We start from the raw sequence: 17,085 nt of genomic DNA, 5'->3' as shown, positions 1-17,085 counted from the left end.
CTATTCTTTTTATGCATGAGACCTGTTGGCTGTCCTTGGGTTTTCTTTCTTGTGCTGAGTGCTGGTTACAGCCTGAGTAAAAATATGACAACAGATAACCTATGACACTGTTTGTTATGGCATATATTATATTTTTCAAAGTATTTAACAGAAAAAACATAATGCTTTACATTATATTTCATTATGTTACACTGGAAGGTTGGCAGTAAAAAGAAAGCTATAATACATGTCTCAGACAAAAACGGTGGTTCTGGGGTACTTTATCTGAATCATTGAAAACTACCATAGTTATTCTAGAAATTCAGGATCTCTGGCACTACAGGCATGCAGGAAGTGAACAGCTAAATAAGACAGACAAAAGCTGGCAAGTGAACTCATTCAATGCTTGCACACATGCTGAAAGTTTAATTTCTTGTGTTTTGGTTAGAGATGTGCAAGGAGTAAACCTCAGTGCTGGCCAGCAAAGCCGATATCAGAGATAAAAGGTCTGACAGCCAAAATATCCAAAACTATGCCTCAACATCAAGGTCAGAAAACCTTTGTTATTCCCAAGCAAAAAAAATGTGTCTGCTTCATGTCTCTTCTGACTTGTGATGAGGCTTGTCCCGGCAATCACTCCAGGCAGTCCCCCTGGTTATAAAGCCACGTCCAGAGCGGATTTGCTCATCTGTAGGGACTGCAAAGGGGCTGAGAGGCACCAAGCAAAGCTGAACACCTCTGACAGCCTCTGCCTCTCTCCCTTCCTCTCTCTCTCTGGAGCAAAGCAGAACCTCTTTGAAGAGATGGTCCTGGAGACCCTGAACCCAATGCACTTCAACATCACCAGCCTGGTACCAGACACGATGCCCGTGGCCACCGTGCCCATACTCATCCTCATGTGCTTTCTCTTCCTCATATGGAATCATGAAGAGACTTCATCAATACCAGGTAAGTCAGCTTTAGCCCTTCTGCCACATTAAAGTTTTCAGAGTAATTTTTGTTTGTTTCTCAGATTTAAGTGCCAAATTAATGCTGAATAATCATGGTATGACAACAAAATTTGTTATGAATCAGTTTAAGTAATACAGACTCTTAAAATTTCCTGGTAAAGGAAATCAGGCATATTCTAAGTTCAGAACTTCCATAATAATTGTGGCTTGGCCATATGACATTTCGTCTTCAGCTTTATTTTGTGTATGCTAGAAAGCTAAAATACTATTTTACAACTCAGGATTTTCAACTATTTTGTTCTGTTTTACAACTCTCATTTTCATGCGCATTATAAACTACTTTTTGCATGTTTTAAAGTTTAAGCCTCTAAATTATCTTTACTCTAGACAGTTATGTAAGAAGCTGTTAAGATTTTAGTAGGTTATCAATGTTTTGCTATCTTTAGCACTGAAAACCCTCTAGAACAGAACAACATCGAATCTCCTTTCCCTTCTGGAACTTCTGGGGGCCTGTTTAGACATTAGTGGCTCAGCTTATTTTCCACCAGATGCAACACCCTGCTGCAGGGAGGAGAGCGGTGCACAGCCTCTCACAGGTGTTGGACAGGAATAACCCTAAACCAGTGGCTCCTGGAAGAAACTCTGGGAAAAGATTCTTGCCTAAAAGAGAATTTCTTCTTCCTAGGATGGAGCCCTCGTCCCTCCAAAAGCAAGCAGCAGCTGGAAGCTGTTCCAAAGCAGCAAAGAATGTCATTTGTTGTAGGTACCACTGAAAGCACTACAGGCCTCTCAGACAGTGAGATTGCAGCAGCACCGCTGCAGCTCCTGAGACAGTTTCAGAGCAGGACAGTTCGTGTGAGCTGCCCAGCACAGGCTGTGCCTGCCGTGTGTAAAACCTCCTTTCAAAAGGTGTTTTCTTGTCTGTGAGCACTGAGAGACCAACCCTCTCTCCCCTGTTTCTTAGGGCCAGGATACTGCATGGGAATTGGCCCCCTCATCTCTCATGGCAGATTTCTCTGGATGGGAGTAGGGAATGCCTGCAACTACTACAACAAGACATACGGAGAATTTGTGAGAGTTTGGATCGGCGGTGAAGAAACATTTATAATTAGCAAGTAAATCCTTATTTTCTATACTTAATAACTTGAAAAGCTTTATGTCCTTACAACCTCTTTGCTACTTTATTCTAAAGCAGAATTGAAGTTATTATTTTCAAAAATTGTCCCGACAAAAGCCTATTACTTTCTGCTATTCACAAACCTTTTTCTTGTGTCTGTTTAAAGACTCTGATGTTGAAGTTTTGGTGAATTCTCCTAATATTTTTTTGTGGATAGGAAAGCACTGTGGCTAAATCCTAGAAATAATTTACCATCTATTTTACTATCCATTTATTATAGAGATAACTTTCAGTTTAGGGATCTAGGCTTACTGCAATGTGTTATTAAGTCAAATTTTCATTTTCTGTGTTTTTAAATTTATCCTTAAAGTGGAAGTAAATGCTTGAAGGTTATGGCTCCAATTCAGTGATTTAACTAAGCAAATACAGCATTATAGTATTAGGAATAATTCCACTCCAATTAATGGGATTATTCATAGGTTTCAATTATGCACAGTATTAAACATAATGCTAAACTTCAGCCTATCATTTTATTAGCTCCATTGGTTTCTTAAATTGGATTACTACAAGTCATGCCATGAAAAAGAAAAAAAAAGCAGTAAAAGGTTTACCACATGTAATTGATAAAGAATCAGAACCTTTTAAGTAACAGTGTCAATCAATTAATACCTTCATTAAGTAAAAGCCTTTGAAAGAAGAGCAGCATAGAGAATAATCACAGAATTTGCCACATGGTGCAAGTCAGCTTCATCTCTATTTAAACCTCAGTAGAAAGAAGTTATCATGACAAGAAAACTGTTTATGTTCCTATCCTACAAAGGTGTTACAAATATCAACTAAAGTAAAATGTTCTGATAATGCTCTGAAAGCTTTGAAATTCTGACCAACTCTTATAGCTGTCTTTGTGCTACCAATTAATCAGAAACAAACCAGGAGTGCTGCTAAACAATGCCAGATTTACAGTCTATACATTGTTTCTTTTCAGACATTTCTGGCTTTAAATCATTGGCTATACCTAGAAAATGAATATTTAACTTTTTTTAAAGTAAGAATATAGAATAAAATTTTCAGTGGATCCTAAATTCACTGCAAAACTAAACATAACCTGGCTTCTGCACAAGAAAATCAATGTCATCTCTTTTCACCAATGCCATCTGAACTTTTAGCATCAAATCTAATACTGAGGTGCTAATGCTAAGAGAGAAGGACTTGCAGTTTTGCTTACAATAGCTGATGTCTTTTGGAGGACTTCATTAAACAGTTTCAAAAGGAAAACCTCCTTATGCAAGGTCACTTGACAAAACCCTGCCTTGAAACATTATGATGTGTCTCCTGCACAGAGACACATGGGACAGGAGGAAGCAAAACTGTAAAACCAAGGATATTTGTAGTCAATAGCAAAAGCCACATTTATATTATCTGACTGAAAAAATAAACTAAACCCGTGTTAGTAGTCTGGGGTTTGGCCCATAGACTATACTACACAGTAAAGAAAGAAGCATATTGTTTCATTTCAAATCTTTGATCTGATTTTCTTTCTTTTGGTTGGATTTCCTTTGATCAGTGTTTCATCACATGCACATTTCTGAAATGCTGGCTCCCTCTAAAGGAAATTATATCCTAAAGCAAGAATGCTGTCTGCCAGCACCACCAAATTAATCTTGGTGGTGGTAAATACAATTTTTATGCATATCATGGATTTCCCTTATGCATCTCTTTAAGAATATTTATTATTTACACCACACATACCATTGTACTATGATAATGCATATTCAAATGATGCATGTGTTTTTATGCTTTCAATATGTGTCTGAGAATGATCAAAGAACTACAAAAGAGTACATAGCATTGACTATACAACAGTAAAGCTGTAATTTAGTACACATCAAATATTTCACCTCATCATCTGAAATATCTGACACTGGGCTCTACCTAAGTGTATCATATATATCTGCACATTTCTATGTATACACATTATTCAGTTTTAAATCCTTTAAAAAAATCCTTCATCAACTATTTGCATTTTAATTGAAAAATAGTTTAAATCTGAGCAGAACAGCTCATTGCTTTAATATAAATTCTGAAAGCATTGATCAGATTTTTAATTATGTAAAAGGAACAACATTTCGTGCTAAGCATTGTGCTTGCTGCTAAATTAAGAATGCAAGTCAGCACTTGGGAGCAACTGTAAAATGTCAGCATACAAATGCTGTATTTAGTCCATGAAACAGTTCTTTTATTTGGGGCTTTTTCCTCCTTCCCTCCCCAGATCCTCCAGCGTGTTCCATGTAATGAAGCACTGGCATTACGTGTCTCGGTTTGGGAGCAAGCTTGGATTGCAGTGCATTGGCATGTACGAGAATGGGATCATATTTAACAACAACCCAGCTCACTGGAAAGAAATTCGACCCTTTTTCACCAAAGGTAACCAGCGTGCACAGACACCCCGCATCACTGTGACACACACAGAGCCAACCCTCCCTGGAATGCCGCCGTGTTTGTCTGAAATCCATTGTGGAGACCCTAGGGGGCATTCCCTGCTCTAGGAGACACGAGAAGCTTCCCTCAAAAAGCTGTTAGACCCCACTGGCTCCTTCCCCTGTTCCTATGTCCCTGAGCCACTCCTCCCATTTCCCTGATTGTCCCTCCACCCCTGTACTGCCCCGAGACCAGGGTCAGGCCCCAGGCCCCTATGAGAGTAAGGGAGACCCTCTGTGTGTAGGGGTCAGGACTTGAACATCTCACCCTGCGGTCGAGTTAAACATGTGTGGATATTATGCAAAGATTCTTTGTGCTTCCTTACCCTGTACCATACTAGTAAAGACCCTTTTTGCTTCCTTACCCTGGACTATACCAGCAGCTATTCAGGCTGCTACAATCCATCCCTGGATTTTCCTTTCAAAGAACGATAAACCACTGAAGCTCCAGAATGGTTTCGCACCAGCCACTGACACAATTTGTCATTTCATCAACACTGCTATCACCACTTGAGGCATCATAAAGAAGGTACAAAAACTAACAAACCTTTTGTGTTTTTGCACAAATGTCCCAGCTCTGTCTGGCCCCGGGCTGGTGCGGATGATCGCAATCTGCGTGGAGTCAACCATCGAGCACCTGGAGCAGCTGCAGGAGGAAGCCACGGAGCTGGGCAACATCAATGTGCTCAACCTCATGAGGAGGATCATGCTCGACACTTCCAACAAGCTCTTCCTTGGGGTTCCTCTGGATGGTACTGACAGATTCAGTTCTGGGCCTTAGGATGGGTCTGAAATGCGTATCCAAGGAAAATTCATTGACACCGCTCAGCTGTTTTGTCTCAACATAACAGAGCAAGACCAGACCCTTGTATCACCATATCAATAATTAATTGAATTGATTTAGTATCATGGTAGTTATAAAAAAGTTTTACGTGACCAAAAATATGCATTAGCTTTTCACCCACCTTAATGAATTGTGCCATTTAAAGAGATGTTTATGCACCAATTTGGTAAAATTCCAACATTAAATTATATTCATGCAAGAATCAAATCTTTCTACCAAACTAAATGATTGCTCTGAAAAGTTCACCTAAAAAATTATGTTTTCTGTTTCTTCAGCCTATAACAGAAATAATATTATCAGGATGTCTAAATTGCCCATTTCAGTGTTCTCCAATAGCTCTGCTTCTGCTCTTCTATGGGAGACTCTTTGGTCTGGCTGACACAGCTCTGTGTCCTTGCAGCAAGTTACCAAGAGTTTCTGCAAAGATCTAGACCTTTCTTACACTGTGCTTCAAATGTTACCTACCAGTTGCTTATCAGATTCCCAGGAACTTAGTGGAGTAGGGAACCCAACCTTATTATTAATTTTCTGAAAGATTTACCTTACTTGACTAATGACCTTTTTTTTAACATTTCTTTTCAGAAAATGCCATTGTGCTTAAGATTCAAAACTACTTTGATGCCTGGCAAGCCCTTTTATTAAAGCCTGACATATTTTTTAAGATTTCTTGGCTGTGCAAGAAGTACAAAGACGCAGTGTGAGTATCAACCGCTCTACAGAGCGATTGCATAAGAGTCTTTCTTTTTATGAAGAAGCATTTCCCTCAATGGGAAATCAAGGGAAATGAATCAGATCTTTCCTCTGCCTTTTAGACACTAAATTGTGACACTTGCAAAGGTGGCTGCTGAGGTCCCTTGTTTGCAGAGCCAAGACAGAACCAGGTTTGTCACTGATGGTACAAGTAGCTGAATTCTGGAACCAGTTTAAAGCTTTGTCTATCCAGTTCCAATTTATTCACCAAAATATCAGTTCATGCACACTCAAATGTGAAACTAAGCTTTGTTTCAGACAAAGAAAAGCTGTTTTATGGATGAACTGATTATTTGCTGTCCAGTTGAGGACAATCAGAGCAGGTTGCAGCTCATCCAAACAAGGAAACCCATCTGTATTCAGACCCCAAAGAGTTAAACCTTGAACAATTTCTGGTTATTGTATTTCTCTACATGCATTTTTGAGTCAAACACTCATTTATGAGTTAAAACTTGGTGCTCAGTGTGATAATCCGTTTCAAGATGGAGGGCTTTTTCCCTAAGTAAGGAACAAATACATTTTGCCATTTTCCTCATTGCAAGAACACAAAATTACTCTTCCAGTTTTGTGATCTTCTTTTCTGTCTTCTGCCAAAAGAGAGCTGGCTTTAAAAAGAGCTGGCAGTCACTTGTTTTCATTTTGGATTTGTTTTCCATCTAGTAAGTGAAATTGCTCCTTAAGAAGGATAGGCAAAAAATTGCTTTGATAGTGCTACATAGCAAAGGCTTTAAGGAGAAGATCAGGTTCACCCAAACTAATTGACATTTCTTAAGCACTGGACACAAGATTCACCTTCTCTAATATTTGCTTGCTAGTTTTATTATGGCACTGATTACTGCTTTATCCTGTGATGCTGATAAACTATTATAGGCCAGTTATTACCAGAAAGCCTCTGCAAGCAAATATTGATATTTCAAAAGCAGTCTCATAAAAAAAGAACTTATTAATAATTTTGTATTGCAAAGAAAAAAAAAAAGAAAAGATTTCTGGATTTAAGACAATGCAAAGAACCACCACAGGATATGAAGACTTGTAATATTCTTCTGATAAACTTTTCAAAAAGGACTACTAATTATTTCTAATACATAAAATATTTATAAATACTGAAATCTTTATGGTAATTGAAATTCTAAATATATTTACCCTACAAACACACATTATCTAATTAACAGTAACAAACCCACATTTGAAAAACCTGAAGATTCCATTCAAAACCTTTTCAAAATACTTTTTTTAAACAATTACTTTCAAATCTATAATTAATTAAAAATTCCCCCAAAATTTATAACAACCTTTGAACTTTACTTTTTCCACCACTGGAACACAAACTGTTGACACAGTATTACTATTCAAATATGAAAAGTTTATTTAAACTCTACTCCAATATACAATTTTTCTAATACTTGTCTCAAAAAAACATCCCTTATGTTCTCTAAATTCATTTTACTTACTGATAAAACACAATATAAAATACAAGGAAAGAAAATAATTCTTTGGAAATGGTAATAAATCTTTAAAACCTTTATTCATTAATAGTGTATATAGACACTTTTCTCTCCTTTTCAGTCTATTCTATAAAAAGAGATTAAGATTCATTCCAGAATAATAAGAAAACACACTTTGCCTAAGTATTACTATTTTTGCAGAGAACCATACAACTATTCTTAGGAATACTTAATTTTCTGCCAACCTTAGGTGCTTTTCTTGATATATCTCTGTATTTCTAGTCATACTCTGGTGCAGATATTTATAAATATGTTGCATTTCATCTCTTTACAGCAAGGATCTTAAAGGAGCAATGGAAACTTTAATAGAACAGAAGCGACAAAAGCTTTCCACTGTGGAAAAGTTGGATGAACACATGGATTTTGCATCCCAGTTGATTTTTGCACAGGTATTGGGAATTTACTCAAAATATGGCAAGTTTTGGGTTTTCTGACATGCCCCTGAACACAGGCCTTGCAATTTACTCTTCACATGCCTCTCCAAAAGTCACATCATCATAAAGGGATGCTGAGTGGGTGCTGGGGAGTCCCTGAGAGTGACTCAAACAGGAATGCTTGTATTTCAGGATCAGGTGCTTGTCATACTTATTTCATGGCTTAAACAACATCCCGAAAACTCTTGCATCTATCCCTGAGTGTCCTTCAGTCTTTTTTTAACCCCTATGTATTATTTAATATATTGCCTTTTGTTTGCAAAGGTTTCAAATGTTATATCACTCCTACCTTGTGTAATCTCTGACAGCTCACAAAGTCATTGAGTAAATGCAACAAACTAAAAAGAATTTGAGCTAAGAACACACATTTCTGCTTTCCTGCAAGACACCCATCAGAACATGAGCTTTCTGTCATTCTCTGAAAGACAAAAAATAAATGCTATTTAGTGTAAGATAGACTGTCCAGAAATTGTGCAGTCTGTAAACCTTTGTTGGCATCAGAGGTCAGCAATCAATATTTTCTCCAAAATTTCCAATTTTTTTTTTTTTTTCCAGAACAGAGGGGATCTGACTGCTGAGAATGTGAACCAGTGTGTGCTGGAGATGATGATTGCTGCTCCTGACACTCTGTCTGTGACTCTCTTCTTTATGCTAATCCTGATTGCAGAGCACCCCACAGTGGAAGAGGAGATGATGAGAGAAATTGAAACTGTTGTGGGTAAGCAGGAACTGCAAAGTCAGTCATGTGGGAATATAATTTTGCTTCAGCAGAGATCTAATTTAATTTATGTAAACCTGAAAATTTTAGGCATTTTCTCCCAACATAAGTGTTTGCTGTAAAACATATGAACTGCTATTGTATGTAAAAATTTATATTAAAGAGCAAATGAAAAAATGTGAGAAATTTATAAAATAAAATAGAAATCATCAGAATTGATAATATATTAGCAATAATATGGTCTATTCTCTCTTCAGCAACCACAGAGTAATATCAGCATTCACCTCAAGTTTAATTGAAATTATTTTCCTGTTACCCTGAAATAGCAAAAAGGGGCACTTGTTTCAAATAATTCTAATCACCAGTATTTCTCTGTGCTAAAATAGAGAACTTCTCTAAGTTTCATTATAACTCTAGGAGGAAAAGACTAGACAAAATTAAAATTATATTCTGCTGTCATCCATTTTGATCTCAAATTGGCCTCCTCTAAGTACTAATTACTAACTATTCAAAACACAATCAAGATATTCCAAATTTGTATTCTTCCCCTTCTCTAGCCTTCATTCAAAATCTGACACTGAACCAATATAGAAACTAATTTCATCCACTCTTATTTAAGTCTTACTTCTGGTCTGTTAAACACCAGAAAATGTATCACAAGACTTTTACTCTTTTTCTAAGGTACTTTTAATAATCCTCATTGCACTGTCCTCATGAGAGTACTCACTCACTCATTTTCCCTGCTTCTTTCTGAAGCCTTGCCCTCTAAGGTACGGCTTCACCACATCGTGGAAATTTAACATCCCTACAGAATTAGCTCCAGACTATCCCCAGGGTCTGTTTGCTGTCAGCTCCTGGAAGATTTATTTGTTGTTCCTTGTTGCTCTCTCATGCAAAACCCAAAGAAAGACCCCCAGAGTTTTGCTGGTGACAAGAACAAAGAGTGAGAAGACGAGAAGATTGTTAATTAATAAACTAGGATTTATGCTAATGAACAATATACCAGATTTCCTCAATAAGTAAGGCCACACAAAACTCCTTAGAAGCTGCCGGATTCTTCCTACTTCAGAACCAAATAATTTTCTCAAAATGTTCTGATATTTGTACAATGAAGTTATGAAGTTATTAAATTCCTAACCAACTACTCTCTTCACCCTCTGCTCTATTCCACAAGGCGACAGAGACATCCAAAGTGATGACATGCCAAACTTAAAAACTGTAGAGAATTTTATTTATGAGAGCATGAGATACCAGCCAGTGGTGGACCTGATCATGAGGAAAGCACTGCAGGACGATGTCATTGATGGCTACCCCGTGAAGAAGGGCACCAACATCATCCTCAACATCGGCCGCATGCACAAACTCGAATTCTTCCCAAAGCCAAACGAGTTCTCTCTTGAAAATTTTGAGAAAAATGTAAGTTTTCCATCTCATTGCTTACAGAAATTTGGATATTATTTATTGCTGATGTCTCTTCCTCTTTCTTTGCTCAATAACTTTGTGGCCATAAGACTGTTTTCCCTTTGTCTAAGTGCCCAGTTGCTGATTACAACCTGCTGATTACTATTGTTATTACTATTAGAGTTGGGCAGATATTTTCTTGTCAAGCTGTCTTTTAAATAAAAAATAATCATAATACAGAAAACAGTTTTTCCAGACATAATAGTTTTGATTTAAAAAATCTGATTAAATTTGTCAGACACACCCAGTTGCCATTATATCCCCTGGCGCTGGACAAAATAAAGAGGCTTTATGGGGCTAGAGCCATGCCAGCAGCCCACAGAGCTGAGCATTCTCTGGGGAGGTGGAGCAGTGCAGTAACTTCTGAGAGACTGGGGATCCAGTGCCCATGTTATTCTTTTTTTTCTCTTTAAATTAACAATATTTTATAGACCATAATGAAAATGTTAAGTTCTAACTAACTTAATACTGCAGATGTTGAGTAATTAAGTTCCCGTTCAGCTCTGAATTTCAAATCAAGTTATGTTCTAACTATCAGGAGAACTATAATCAAAAGCAATATGTGATTATTTTTTCTTCTTGTAATCCCCCACTGGTTCAAATCATCCTTCAGATTATTTACTCAGACCTCTGCTCTGCTGATTACTGATTAAACAATTGGTTTTGTGAAGCTGTATTTGTTCAGCAATAATAACCTGGAGAGATTAAAACTGCCCTGTGTTAGCAGCTGCACACATGAACACTGGCAGCAACAACTTCAGCTTTAAAAAAGAACAGATTACTTTGATACACCAAAAATGGACTCACCATTAAAACACCTGAAGCAACAACTAAGAAAGGAAAAAAAAAAAGTGTTCAAGCCAGAAAATAACTTTAAGTTTTACCTATTTCTTACCAAAACTAAGCGTATCAAATATAACACACACAAAAAATGAGTATTAATCCACCTGGTTCATATTTCTCAACTGCTGAGCAAATCCTGCAATCCGCATTAAAAACAACAGCTCAAAAAAAGTTTTTGCAGAAAATTCAAGTAGAGTAAGTGATGAAGTTTTATCAAAATTACAATTCCCTGTGAATAGACTCCATTTTGCCACCCATTATTTACATTCCAAGTGTTTCTATCAAAAATTGATATCTTGCTTAATTTACGAGGACATTTTGCTACTAAAAATATTTCCCCTTGACCAAATATTTAACCACACATTTTCTATCTGACTTGATGCATTCTGTTCGCCACATAATTATTCTGGCAGGCACAATTTCCCTCCAGTTCTCTAAGTGAATAGCAATCCACAGCATTATTTATGATAAGATGCCATTGTTAGAATCTAAACATTTTTCCATTTTCACAGGCTGTGCATTTGCCATTGTGCTGCACTGACAGCTGCTGTACTTGCTCTGTGTTATAAACACTTGTATTTATCTATAATTTTTCCAAAAGCACGGCTCAGTTTATTTTAAAAAAAATTAAACTGAACACTTTTGTCAGTCTGAAAGTAAGGAAAAACAGTACACTTTTTCCAGATGATTTGATATAAATAAATGGTTTCTACTCTATTCTTGTTAAATAGGAAATCAGAACATGGTTAATACCTCACTTTTTTAAAAAGAAGTTACACAGATGAAGAAAAATAATGTCTTTATAACCAGACATTCTTTTTAACTGATCTATTCAATGGCAATAAAGGTAGCAGAAACTAGCTGTCGACTCTTCAGGAATCCTGGGAATCCTGCAATTCCTATTTCAGCTGCCAGGGCAGAAGACAATAGTTTTGTGTTATCTCTCTATTAAATATGAAAAATTTTAACATTTAATTTCACGACAAATTAGTTCTCAGAAATATTAGCTTTATAATTGCAAATGGAGTAGGCGTATGGCTCAGTGATTATCATTAGACAAGGCATCAGCCTGTATTTCAGATATTTATAAGCTTTATAATGAACATTTTCTGAAGAACTTTTTAATGAAGTTTAATGCATTTGAAGAGCAGAGGCTTCACTCCATTTCACAGCTTGTGGTGAAATCCCTGTAGTTCCCAGGACAAACACATGAGCAGAATTCAATCGTTTAACTGTACAATCCCTGCTACCTCTGAATTTCCAAGGGCTGATCCACACTTCTGTCAGTGCCTGCAGGTGGGCCTGGGATTTCCAGTGCGAAATGAGGAATTGCTCTTAAAAGTTTATTTCCACAAGTTTTTCAGAGTATATCTGTGGGAATCCTTAAAATTAGAAGGTTTTGGGAAAGCTGCAAAAGGCAGGCCTCAGAGACAGCAGAGTTAAGCAGTAGCCATAAGATTGGTCAGCAGAAAAATTATGTAAGTAGAAAAGTAAGGAGAAATAGAACAATGGTCTGTGTATTAATGGTGGTCTAGAATAACTCCCTAAGCTGCAGAAAAGTGTATCTAGTGAGATATTAGGAAGTTCTAAGCTTAATAATGGAGATCTGTGCGTTGTGTCTTAAGGCTTACAAGCAGGTATTGTATTTGAAATAAGCAAGCAACTGAAGGAACGTGTGCCTATAGTGGTTGGATGGAACTACTGTCAACGTGCTTTTGCTTTGTGTGATCGGTCAAAAAACTTCTAAAGTCAATTGTAATATTAAGTTCTTGGTCTGCTGCCTGGGATGTAAGCTGCTGGCATCTTCCCATTGTCATAACCATGCAATGAGACTGATGCTGGAAAATACAACAGCTCAAGGCACGTTCCCAGCAGTCCCGTCCCATTTGTGATTTGTACATAGGCCTGGCAATAATATCTACTGCCAGTTTCCATCATTGCTTTCACTGCTTTTAAGGAGAAAAACCTGTCTCTGAGTTTGCTGCTCCCGTTGCTCCCCGCAGGTCCCCTCCCGCTATTTCCAGCCCTTTGGGTTCGGCCCCCGGAGCTGCGTGGGGAAGTTCATTGCCATGGTCATGATGAAGGCAATCCTGGTGACTCTCCTGAGGCGCTGCAGAGTGCAGACAGTGAAAGGAAGAGGCCTGAACAACATCCAGAAAAACAATGACTTATCCATGCACCCCATAGAGAGGCAGCCTCTGCTGGAGATGGTTTTCACACCCAGAAGAAATGCAGACAAGAGTCAGGGTGATAGAATGGATCAGCACTAAAGTTACAGGATTTTCTCAACCTCTAAGAAATAGTCATCATTCCTAGTTAAATACAGAAAGTAAAATGTTTTGTTGCCCCTAAATGACTTCAGGTGACACCTTGTTCTGCCTGTGCAGCAGAACCAAAGGCCAGAATTGCAAAGACTGAAAGCACAGAATAATTTTGTTGTAGATGAAGCCATGCTATACAATTCCTGATTACATTTTAAAACCATAGAGTTTAGACAAAGTTACACCTTCCCTTTCAAACACTGCCAGTTCAGAGGTTTGAGGGTCAACAAACCAACATCCCTGATGTGTGCTTAATTCCCTTTCCCCCACCTCCCTGAAGCTGGACCTAGCAATATTTGACCACAGCAAAAACGCTATCTGTTTCCAAAATAGCTGAATGAATAATATTAGTTCATTTCAAGACTAGGAAACAATTTAAAGTATTCAAGACATCTATAAGTTGTAAAGAAATGTTTGAACAAGTCACTCAAACATTTTTCTTTACCGTGTTTTGCTGTCCTGCTGAACACATACCAAAGATTTACAGTGTCACACAGATTTTACCAATAGCAGTAGCTTGCAGAGTACTAGGTAATAATGGTAGTTGAGATAACAGTTCTATGCTTTTAAAACCCAGTATCCTGCTGCAGGGGATCTGTAAATATCTTAGTTAAAGCTAGGTGAGAATGAGGTGATGAGCACCAAACTTCATCACCAGCCCACATGGGTGGGGTGACTTTCAGCCCCACCTCCTCATCTGATTGATTATAGAAATTTCCCACCTCCCCTCATCTTGAGTGAAGGTGGTCAAATTCCCTCTAAGGTGTGCCAAATCCCTTTTTGACCTGGTTTTAGTTGCTCGTTTCCACTTCAGAGAGTAAGATTGGGAGTTGTTGCTGATGTTCCCACACCAGAGCAGGAGACAGTGTCCCTCCCTAATGATCCAAACAACTCCTGGCGCTCCTTCTGTAGGAGCTCTGGGCTGTGTCCTGCTCTCTCTCTTGCTCCACGCCCACTGATGTGCAGAATTTCCGAGTTTATAAACACTCTCACAAGAGACAAATTTCACTGGGGAAGTGCCCAGAGTTTGGTAGTGACAAAGGAGAGAAGTTCTGAACTAACAAGCAGATTTCTAGGAAACGTTCTTCAAGGCATTTTGCATACACAGGATTTTATTTTAACTATAAACCAGGCTGGGGTTTATACTTAATCCCTAACAGGAAAAACTACTCAACCTTTCTGTTCAGAATTGACCCATCTTGAAATTTGTACAGTCTAGACATTGATATCTTTAGTAGCCTAATGAGGAGCTGCCAGCTTGGTCAAGAAGAAAAAGATCTTCCTGGCCAAATGACAACATTCCTTGACAGAGACTTTCCATTTTCATTAAGCTTGAGTTTACATACTGTGTAACACAAAGAAAGGGATTTTCCAGACGAAGTGCCTTGATAAAGACAACCAACCAATGTACAGTGGGCTTTATATTAACCTTTTCCTTCCAAGTCATTTAAACTATAATAGAAGGCAAGGGAAAAAAAGGGAAAAAAGAGAAAAATGTGTCTTCACTTTGAAAATATAAATAAAATTCATTAATTAATCTATTTCTTCTGACCACTGATCTCAGGCACAAGTCCAGAAGAGAAGGATCTATCCAGTAGCACAGAAAAACTGCAGAGACCCAACAAATAACCATGTGCCCCACCCAAAGGTAATGAATTAAACTGGGAATGGTGGCAAAGAAGAGGAGCTGCCCATTTAGGGTAATTCTCAAAACAATATACAAATTTTGTACAGTAATTTTAAAAAATCAAGCTTGAAAGCATTTATTGAAGAATTTATTGCAGCTAGGTTACTTTTAAAATTTTGTCCATAACCTTTGCATTAAACCAAAAATTACAACAGCAAGGTGCAATCCTGTACCCACCTGTATATGCAGACAAAACTGGGCAGTCTAAGATAAAAATAAACAGAATTTAATGGTAAGACTCAATGGTCTTTTCTAAAGTAAAAGGTTCTATGTTTCCTAGGACTTCTATTTTTTAGGTCATAAAGTGCCACAGTGGTATAAATCTGTGTAATATCTAATGTGACCTCTGTTTCTACATTCTTTGTACCCTTTAAACTAGGAAATTGATAAAGCAGTTGGGAGAAGAACAAACAAACACAACCATGTTTAAAACCTTTTTACTCTATCTGCATCATAAAACACTTCAGGGTACTTCAGTGAGCATGTATTTCTTATTTGCATTAGAACTTTGAAAAGAAATCCACTGAAGGCTGTTTTTCTTGAGAATAAACTACTATTTTATACACAGGATACATATCTTTGCTTATTTCACACACAAAACCAATTTTGTAGTGATAATTTACTGTCTGATTTTCCCACCTCACAATTATAGGCCTCCTCCAAGTAAAATTTTTTACACGCATGAAGTTAATAAATTATCATTCAAATTTTGAAGTAATTTTATGAAATCAAATAGATGGGAAATGCATGCTGCTCTGATTTCTTGAATGTATTCTATATTGTTGAATTTGTAGGCAGGAACTTCAGAAAAATTATTACCATAATTATTTTTTGGTCCAAATAAAGCAGTATCATTTTTTACTTTTTCTCAGCAAGACAGAGTTATTTCCCATTGTGTCTGATATGTTTTGAACACAGCATTCCTGGTCCTGTGGTTTCTGCAGGATTTACTTTGGTCCCCATTTGGACAGCAGAGCTGTGATTAATCTGAGCTCAGCTCGTCTGAGTGCTGCTCGCCCTGACTCTGCTGGGGCTGCTCCTCAGTGCTCTGTTTGCATGGATATTTGCTTGGATATTTGCGCTGCCGGCTCCGTTCCCCATCCCACAATCTCACCCTGCTCGAGAGCGGCGGCTGGGGCAGCAGAGTTTCAGAACTTGCCAAGTGGGTACGAACAGGTTCAACCTTTCACTGTACAGAACAGAGCTCTGGTTTTAAACAGTGCTGTGCCACCAGGTACTGCACAAATCCCAGTGGCTTTTTAAACCACGCCAAGCCCACGGTCATGACTTGACTGCTCCATTAATGTTCAATGCATTGCACACAACAAACTCAAATGTGTTTTATACTTCACTGTTATCATGGGCTGCTCACAGCACATGGATGTGAATGTTGTCAGCAAATAAAATAAACATCAAAAATAAAAGTTGTATGCAAAAGAGTTTAAAGTCATGTCTCATCATGTTTTCCCAATCTGAGAATCACAAGATTTTTTTAAAATGCATGAGTATGTCTGCATGAATTAACAGATCAATGTGTTAGATAGAAGGATGAACTCCACAATGTTCTAAAATCAAAATTCCCACTGATTTTAGATACTATATTACTGCCAAGGTATTTTTCATGATAGCAAGAAAGCATAGTTAAAATAATTTAAATTGATACAACACTAATCCTAGGAATGCACTTTATCAAAGCTTTAAAAGAAGGGAGAAGAGGTAGGTTTTGGTGGTTCTTAAGGTAACAGATATTTGTTAATATAACCAAAAAAATTGGCTTAATGATGCAAATAAAGGACTCAGCTGTCAGTGAGAAAAGTATCTAAAGCAATTCAAAAATGTAACAAATAAAATAATTTAACTGACTATACAGTTGAAAGTAAAAAATTTAATCTCATTTTCTGCTCGTAAAAAGACAGCATGACAAATTCAATTTGTATCCAATGCCTAATTTTTTTCATTCAAATTAAAAGCTTAAAGAATTATAAACATCTGGCTGAGT

The 17,085-nt window shown here is 37.5% G+C and overlaps 1 protein-coding gene across 1 annotated transcript; it reads left to right on the top strand.

Moving 5' to 3' along the window:
- The first annotated feature begins 638 nt into the window (after nt 1-638).
- On the top strand, nt 639-16,469 carry LOC131561884 (aromatase). The gene is made up of 9 exons (XM_058811375.1): nt 639-927; nt 1,894-2,044; nt 4,316-4,470; nt 5,099-5,275; nt 5,950-6,064; nt 7,897-8,011; nt 8,612-8,774; nt 9,949-10,190; nt 13,082-16,469. The coding sequence occupies exons 1-9, from the start codon at nt 783-785 to the stop codon at nt 13,346-13,348; spliced, it is 1,530 nt and encodes a 509-aa protein (XP_058667358.1). The 5' UTR covers nt 639-782; the 3' UTR covers nt 13,349-16,469.
- The last annotated feature ends 616 nt before the right edge of the window (nt 16,470-17,085 follow it).

This window comes from Ammospiza caudacuta, chromosome 10 (assembly GCF_027887145.1).
Source record: "Ammospiza caudacuta isolate bAmmCau1 chromosome 10, bAmmCau1.pri, whole genome shotgun sequence".
NCBI classification, from domain to species: domain Eukaryota; kingdom Metazoa; phylum Chordata; class Aves; order Passeriformes; family Passerellidae; genus Ammospiza; species Ammospiza caudacuta.
The sequence above is the reverse complement of the archived record's forward strand: the minus strand, read 5'-3'. Positions and strand labels throughout refer to the sequence as shown.

What these genes read in the sequence shown, in the direction of transcription:
- LOC131561884 (XM_058811375.1), top strand. Translation starts at nt 783, where the DNA reads ATGGTCCTGGAGACCCTGAACCCAATGCACTTCAACATCACCAGCCTG. An exon ending in TCGACCCTTTTTCACCAAAG is followed by an intron (nt 4,471 to 5,098) that starts GTAACCAGCGTG and finishes CAAATGTCCCAG; the next exon opens with CTCTGTCTGGCCCCGGGCTG. An exon ending in AGAAATTGAAACTGTTGTGG is followed by an intron (nt 8,775 to 9,948) that starts GTAAGCAGGAAC and finishes CTATTCCACAAG; the next exon opens with GCGACAGAGACATCCAAAGT.